Source organism: Anticarsia gemmatalis, chromosome 22, assembly GCF_050436995.1.
Source record: "Anticarsia gemmatalis isolate Benzon Research Colony breed Stoneville strain chromosome 22, ilAntGemm2 primary, whole genome shotgun sequence".
Taxonomy (NCBI): domain Eukaryota; kingdom Metazoa; phylum Arthropoda; class Insecta; order Lepidoptera; family Erebidae; genus Anticarsia; species Anticarsia gemmatalis.
Window position 1 is genome coordinate 8778509 of NC_134766.1, and position 8777 is coordinate 8787285.

General features: G+C 32.9%; 1 protein-coding gene across 1 annotated transcript; it reads right to left on the bottom strand.

Annotated features, from left to right (window-relative positions):
* Positions 1–5982: 5982 nt before the first annotated feature.
* On the bottom strand, positions 5983–8510 carry LOC142982821 (uncharacterized). Its single transcript, XM_076129505.1, has 2 exons — positions 8306–8510; positions 5983–6146 (listed from the first exon to the last, which is right to left on the bottom strand). The coding sequence occupies exons 1-2, from the start codon at positions 8508–8510 to the stop codon at positions 5983–5985; spliced, it is 369 nt and encodes a 122-aa protein (XP_075985620.1).
* Between the last annotated feature and the right edge of the window lie 267 nt (positions 8511–8777).

Below are 8777 nucleotides of genomic sequence, written 5' to 3' on the forward strand. Positions count from 1 at the left end.
TTATATTTTTTCAGCTGAAGAAAAGAAAATATGCAGGAACATACAACGGATACACCGAGCTTCATTCGAGAAGATGTCTGCGTGCGGACTGTTTTATATCGACGCTGTGTTACCGCTCAAACTGTTGCAACTACTCGCTCACTACACACTTGTACTATTACAGTTCGCGTTTATGAGATCCTAGTACACTTTGACTCAACCATTTTGAGTATTTTATTGTTCCTTAATAATAGTAATTAATTCGCGGTAGGTATAAGAACTCAACCCACGCTTGGCCAGCGTAGTAGACTCAAGGCCTAACCTCTCCCTCATTACAGGAAAAGACCCTTGCCCGGCACTGGGTCGTTACACCAATAGATGCCGTAGGAAAGTTACACAATCTATGACAAATATAATTCTTTATTTAAACCAAACCTTAGCAACAGTTTACACCCTTTCTCCATTCTGGTATTGGTAAAGTAATTCTTAATTAATAAACTCTCTGAAATAACATTAAGGACTTGTACAAATGGATAAAGACAATTAAGCAAGTTACTCACTTCTTCCATTAATTACTTGTGACTCAGTCGATAAATTTCAACTACTGACAAACATGCTTCGGTACTTTAATCTAACAAAACGCAAAAATACTATCCTTATTAGTACCGGAGAAAAGAGAAGACAAAGCAATGAAATATTGCTCAACAATTACATAGAAAAACATCTCCAATCTGTATTGAAACCTTTGAATTTAACGCAAGCAGTCTTCTTCTACTCCAAGTATAATATTAAAGACAATTTCATCACATCAAACAGTTTCTTCTATAACTGTGTGTCTATCATCGCCACTGTATTCATTATCTCTTTATTTCTGATTCATTTCATCAGATCTTTTCTGCAAGACACTTGGTATGGTTTCAACATTGTTCTTTACCTTAGTATCATTTTCGATGTTAATTTCTACAGCACCGGTTTTATCATTAAATTGTATACGAACATTATTCATAGGCATAATAACGTTTTACTAGTCTTGAAGATTCAAAAAATTCATAGAATTTTGAAGATTGATGGTAGTCGCTTCAAAATTACTGTCATTCATAACTGGGTTTTAATTATATTAATGAATATTTTCCATGTTATCTGGATATGTTATTTTCTTTTAATATATCCAATATTCACTTTTCACGATGTTATTTTAACCACATTACTTACTTGCTTCGATTGGAATTTTCTGTACGCTTGTCGCATATTGAATTTGTTGGGCCAGACTTTGAAAATTTGGATTGAAGAGCTCACAAAATGTGAAGGTATCGAGGAAGCAGAAGAAAAACAATATTGGAGAAATATGCACGAAACGTTTATAGATATATTAGAAGCTTACAAATTAATAGAAATAACATTTCGACAAAATGTAAGATGACATTTAATATTTGAAATTTTATTTGCTGGCTTTCAATAATCTCGTAATGATTTCTTTGCAGATAGTTTACTACACAGTGAGTACATTCCTTCATTCTCTAATAAACATAAATATACTAATACAAGTGACAAGTACGATGATGGCGTTATTAGGACAAAATCACAACGTAAGTATTTATGTGAAATAGTTAATTAGGCTTAGATCCTATAGACATAGCAGCAAATGTATAAACTGTACAGATCCTTGCAGTGCAACATTGAACTTGCACCGCGGTAGGACTTAGTTACCGGAATTTAGGGAAATACTTGACAATGTTACAAAAATTACGGCTGTTTGGACAGTGAATGCAGTACCTCGATTCTCTGCCACTATCGACTACCGGCAACCGGCTAGCTATCGAAAATTTGACATTTAGAATGTACTGCCAACATATTTCCTACGACACCCGTCAGAGGCGCTGTTTAGATTTTCATACAAAATTTCTCGATGACGGGTCGGTTGTCGGTAGTCGATAGTAGTAGAGAATCGAGCTACAGCATTTTATAATTATGGACGTATATCACAAGATTCTGGTAAGCGATAGGTTTTAATTTACTAATTTATTATTCGTTAAATTGCAGTCTTTGCTGGTAGTACTGATATACGAAGCTTCGTTATTAAAGAGTGTATTACTGCTAGTGTATCTGTGCATAGAAAGCGAGAAACTTTACAAGTCAATGAGAGACGTGAGTTTTCTGTGTACACTGCTTATGAAGAAAAATGGATGCTCAGGTAAAATAAACTAATATTAAAAAATGGGTTCAGGCATTAAGTATTAACACTTTTGAATACAGAGCGAAAACCGTTTACCTTAACTTATAATTTAGTTATCTAAGTACAGAAACGGTTTTCGCTCTGTATATACTTTGTATCTGCTGTTTGCATGTTTTTAATAGTCTTCATGACACAAAATTATAGCGTAGTCAAGGAATAGTTATTTATTATATTATAACCTTATCGTTGTTTTAAAATCTTTTACGATTATTGTCGAAGAGTTCTTTATGATTCTTGAAATATGATCAAATCTCCCACTCTGTTTGTATATAACAAAACCTGTGATAGAGCTTATGAAACTAATCCCTATCATCGTTTATTCCAGCGATACAAAAAAGGACATGCAAGAACATAGAACGTCTGCAAAAAGCAACTTTGACAAAGTTAAACGCGTGTGGCGTGTTCGTGGTAGATGCAACCTTGTCACTGAGACTCTACGACCTCATCACTACTTACACCGTTGTGTTACTACAGTTTGCTTTTCTGTAGTTCTTAAATAAATATAGTTATTTGAATATTCAGTTTTGTGATTAATTTTTTACTATTGATGTAAAAAGAGAGAAACGTCTTCATATCTCACCCTTGTTTTTTATGTACCTTTTGTACACTCTACCTTAATTATTTTTGGAAAGGACATTTGTTGTCCTTTCCAAAAATAATTAAGTTAGAGTGTATTACGCAATGATTTTAAAGTGACAACTGGGAATATTTAACGCTTTCGTGGTTCAATTGTTACAACATTTTTACAGGTCCTTTTACCCTTTAAATAAAACGTCTAGGTAAAAGTAAAATTTGATCGTTTAGACTCAAATATTCGTTGAATATTTTATTAGTCGCCAGTTTCAAAAATTGCCATCCATAATTAACTTAATATTGAGATGGCGTATTAGACAACAGTTGTCTTTATGAATCGTAATCAAGAACAATTAAAAGACCCTGTAATAATATCCGACATTGCAACCAATTAAATTCCACGACGAATTGAGACATTAAAATTTGGTTACATTTAGTCTCAAGAAAACTGAATAGTATTTTAAAGCTTGTTGATGTTTGTTTGTTGATTTTTATCATTGCCAATGTTATGTTTGAAGATATTTTTTTCTATTAAAACCGTATATACAGAGGCCAACCGGAAAATAGAGGACATTGCCTGTTCGTACCATTTTATCTTACGGGTAACGACAAAACCTTGTTTTAAGTAAAATATAAATAAATACAAGTTCTGAGTGAATCAACTCTATCGAAAGTAAGTAATTAACTTGTAAATATGTCACAACGAGGTCAATTATGCTACCCACTTCATAATATTACTTGTAAAACTCAATTGCACTAATGCTTTTAACGTTAGAATAAAATTCTTCGATCAAAATTAAAGTATGTATCGAAAGAAAGACAAGAACAAAAATGTTATAAATGAAGACTTTTTCAGTATTTTTTTACCATTTCACTACATCAATACTATCGCTGGAGTAAGAAAGTTCAATATTAGGAACAAATGTTTGGAAAAAATATCCAAATGGAATATAATCTTCGCTGTAATCGTCAATTGTGCTTTGTGTCTCCTGTACTGTGTAGTTGTGAAGTACACTCCTTTCTTCTTTGGGGAGATAAGATACCTTATTATCTATTTCGTTGCCTATTTTCAATATTTAATCAGCTTCGCCGTCGGTAGCTTCGTCAACTTATATTACAGTAAATACAGCATTCGTTTGTTTGTAATTCTCAATGACATTAATAACAATCTCGAGAGTTACAAAAATTTGAAGTCGTTTAAAATTGTATCGTGGTTTTCTTTCGGATTTCTTACTGGGTATTATGCTGCCGTGGTACTTTTTAAAATGTATTTTGATCTCAATTGGGATATTTATAGATGTATTTTTGTATCATCGTCTGTTTTGTTCGATTTGGAAGTGGCGTTAGCTACTGTTGTTATATTCATTCTTTATCGGAAAGTTGATCATTGGATTGAATGTGTGAAAAGTATTGATTCTGGGGAAGACGGTGATGATATTAGGTTAGATAGTGAAGCAATTTTGAATGAAATGGAAGATATTATGAAATCTGTTATAGAAGCTTGGGATCTTCTTAAGAAAAGTTATGAAATAAATGTAAGAAAACTAAAATGGTGAGAGGTTTATGTTTTTATTTTCAAAGTACAAAATTATGTTTTGTTTTTGTGTTTCTTTTCAGATATTGGTCCATTTTGTGGCTGCATTTATGCAAACTTTGATATACATATACATTTTAATATTATGGTCGAAGATGTTCTTTGTAAGTACCTTTTTGTATAATTAGTAAAATGTCAAGTACCCAAAGTGTGAAATTTTTTGGCCCGTGTTTCGTCCTGAAGATATATTATGGTCAAATCGTGCACCATTTTGTTTCAGACAATACAGTGTAATTTATAACCTAGTTAGTAATTAAATAAAATATTCTGGTAATTGTCGGAAATTTTCTCGTATTAGTAAATACACTCATCTTCACTCATAATGGTCATCATCCTAATTCTATCTATCTATCTATCTATCGTATGGTTAGTGGTCAACCTAGTGTCAAAGTTGTTCTAGCCGCCCGAAAGGCCTTGACATGGCTTAACGACTGTTATCTTAATTTACAACAACCAGGACCGACTTTTTACTAACCCTCCAAGGCACGGAGACACTCGGTTCAAATACCCCTACGCAGTCACACATCCATAAAATGACCGCGCCAACGGTTACCCACAGATCGTTTACCGACCAGTGAGCACAACTCATTTTGATAGTAGATATCTGTCTGTATGTTCCAGGATAGTGAAACAATGTTCAGCCACACTGCTGGTGTCATATTCTGGGTTGTTAAGGTACTGGCCGTAGAATTTGGCTTCTGTATCACCTGTGAATCGTTCTACGCACAAATTATTAAAGGAGAGAATATCGTTTTGTTGAAAGCATCTGAAGGTGGTAAGATAATCACATGGTTTTGATTTTTATAGACAACGGTTTAATAAAAAAAAATATAGTTTTTGTTGAATAAGGTACTTATTTCGATAACGACATTAAAAAATATTTTCTATTAAAATCAAATATCTTTATTAATCAAAGACAATCTGTTTATGTAATAATTGCCAGCAATTTTAGTCTATTCTCTTATGTACAAAATGTATTTCAAATAATTTTGCATAATGATGCAGCTGCAGAAAAGCCAGCTAGCTCACTAGTTACCGGTTTTAAATTACTAACACTGACAGTAATTACTTTTTCTCGTTTCAGGGGAATTTAGACCTATCTATAAGAACATCTACCGGCAAATTAATCAAAACTTCCACAAGATGACCACATGTGGAGTGTTCACGATGGACGCGTCGTTGTTGCTTCACTTCTGTCAACTTGTCGCTACTTATACTATTGTGTTACTGCAGTTTGCTTTTCTTTGATAACTTAAGGATCAATAACAGTTTTTTTACATACATACATATAGTTCTACTATTTTGTTCAACAGAATATTGAGATTTTAGATAGGTTTCTGATTAGGATTCTGGAAAGGAAAATTCTAGTGAGAGGTTAATAATTAATGTTAAATATTTATGTTTGGAACAACAAAGCAGAATCCATACTCAAACTATATAATTATCTCTTTTTTGATTAGCAGTAAGAAATATATCTGTCGCATTTTACTCTTTTTTTCCTGAATTTTACTTTTGTTTATCAAACTATGAGTAAATACAGCATAAAAATGTAATATGGTCCAATAAAACAAACTATATCAAAACAACTATATCTTTATCATCATTACAAAAACGCAAACTGTAACAGCACTACTGTGTAGTTAGTTAGTAAACTCATCAAACACAGCGGTAGTACGGCGTCGATGTAAAACAAACCGCATAAAGACATCTTGTCGAATGAAGTTCGGTACAAACGTTTTATGTTCTTGCATAGTCTTCGCTCTGCATCTGTAAATATGGAAAAGGTTTTTTATTTTACTATTTTATGCTATATTGAAATAACTATACTTTAAGATGACACAAATGAAAGTACTTGATAATCCAGAAACTCTATTTTCTATTCTCAACACTATTATTTTATAATCGAACCGTTTAAACAGAAGATGAAAACACATGTCTCTATATCTATTTAAAATAGAGCCAGCTCTTGAGTGCAGGATATTGCTAGAGGATCGTGTCACAATAATCAATGAAAAAAATTCTGTGCCGCGGTTCTTTACATGCAGGTACTGTCGAGTATCGAAAGTTTGATATTTAAAATGTACTGCCAAAATAGTTTCTACAATGCCTGTCAGAGGCGCTGATCAGACTTTCAAATAACATTTTTCGATTGCTAACACGTTGTCGATAGTCGATAGTACTAGAAAATCGAGCTACTGGTTTGTTCCTACATACTATTCTTAGAAAGAAACTAAATCATAAATGTATTACCTGTACAGTTACTTTTCAATACTCGAGCGCAAGAATCTTGAGTTTTCATCAAACTGATGTACAGCTTCTCACAATAAACACTGACTATTGTTTGTAACATCAAAGTTTTAGTCAGCCATATAAATATAGAGAATGCCGTCATTGACTTGAGAAACTGAAAACATAAAGCAAAATCTATACTAATCTATACTAATATTATAAAGCGGAAGAGTTTGTTTGTTTGATTGTTTGTTTGTTTGTTTGAACGCGCTAATCTCGGGAACTACTGGTGCGATTTGAAAAATTCTTTCAGTGTTAGATAGCCCATTTATCGAGGAAGGCTATAGGCTATATATCACCACGCTACGACCAATAGGAGCAGAGTACCAGTAAAAATGTTACAAAAACGGGGAAAATTATGATTCTCTTATGTGATGCAAGCGAAGTTGCGCGGGTCAGCTAGTGTAATATAATAAATGATAATTTAAATTAGGTCCTCCTGAAATTATTTTGTACTTCCTGATAATACCTATAATTAACTATTGTTTATGATTTAGCACAATCATTTTTATACAAACTCTGATCCCCTATTTTATCCCCTTAGGGTTAGAATTCATAAAAATCTTTTCTAAGTGGATGTCTTTGTCATAACATTAACTTGCATGCCAAATTTCAGCCCGATACGTGCTTTGATAGATCTCTGTGTTAGTCAGTTAATCACATTTAAGTTATATATTAGGACTTACCTCAAAACCTTCTGTTGACAGGCTCATCATATTGAGAAACAATTGCAAATAAACTAACTCATGAGAAAATAACTCGATCACGAAAAAGAGTATCTGAAATCAAACAAAACATATTAAGCTCACTAGTCACTACACACATAATAATATTCAGGTCGGCAATATTCGGTTTGATATCATTTATCGAACAGCAAAGCCAACTTGAGGCAATCACTGCACTCCGGCTTATGCCGATCGGATAGTTCCTTCAGGTCTGATCGTCACAGTTCGCTTAAAACATTCAGGCGCGGCGACGTCGAGCGGCATTTTTACGAACATTCATCTACACTTATTTTGCCACCCGACTAGATCGTAGTGAGTGTATGTGTGTAGCAAAAATAGCTTATAAAATACTACTATTGAAAATAATATCATTATAGAGACATACCAATAGCTTAAAACTCATTTTGTACTCATGATAGCACTTTAAAATATTAATATAAGTATTAAACATTCGCTTGCATTGCGTCTCATTCTCACTAACGTTCAAATTCAAGTTCAAGACTTCGTGATTCCACAAATCAACTTTATTTATCAATATCTGAAGACATCTTGTAGCGTAAATCATATTAGCATCAAATGTAATCAAAAAATAACTCGTGAAGGAATAAAATATTGGCAATTGTTTCGAAGATCCAATAGTTAAACTAGCGCCTAAGATATATATACAAAAAATAAAAACAAAGCAACACCAGTTTCTTATAGTAAATGTCTTAAACTGTTTACTATTATTGAGAATTCTGTGAACATTTTGGAAGGTTAAGACAAAATTGATGTTGCTTTTGAAGTAAAAGACACTGACGATGAAATTAACAATGAAACCAAGGCCGTAGAAGCCAAAATCGTAATAACAAGAGGTATATACAAAACTAGCGTAACTAAAGAAACTGGCGTCAGAATTAACCCGAATCGTACGGTATAGAAAAGCGAGAATGAAGGAGATGTTTCCACATAACAAGATGAAGTTGGTTAATCCACTATTGGGACTTATAAAACCGTCTTTGATCCTATATTTGGAACCGAAAAGAATAGTTTGCATTAAATTCAAAGGATATAACATTGTTTGTACGTCTTGGTCTATGGAGTTATGCAAAATTGTGACAGTGTAGCTTTTAGGCATGTTTATATTTGTTTTTTCTACGTTATCAAGCTAATATAATGAAGGTTTTAATAGCCCAGGTCTTTGCCCATCAATGATGCTAATAGAAAAACGACTTCCTGAACAATGTGCTCTATACTAATTTGAACACGAAAGGTTAATTATAATTATCTTAACAGGTTTTGGTGATTATTCAGGACTGGTGATTGATATAAGTTTGTCATGTTCAGTAAAGGCTTTTGTGATTGATTGAAAACTACTTGATTAAATTAATATTGAGTTATATTT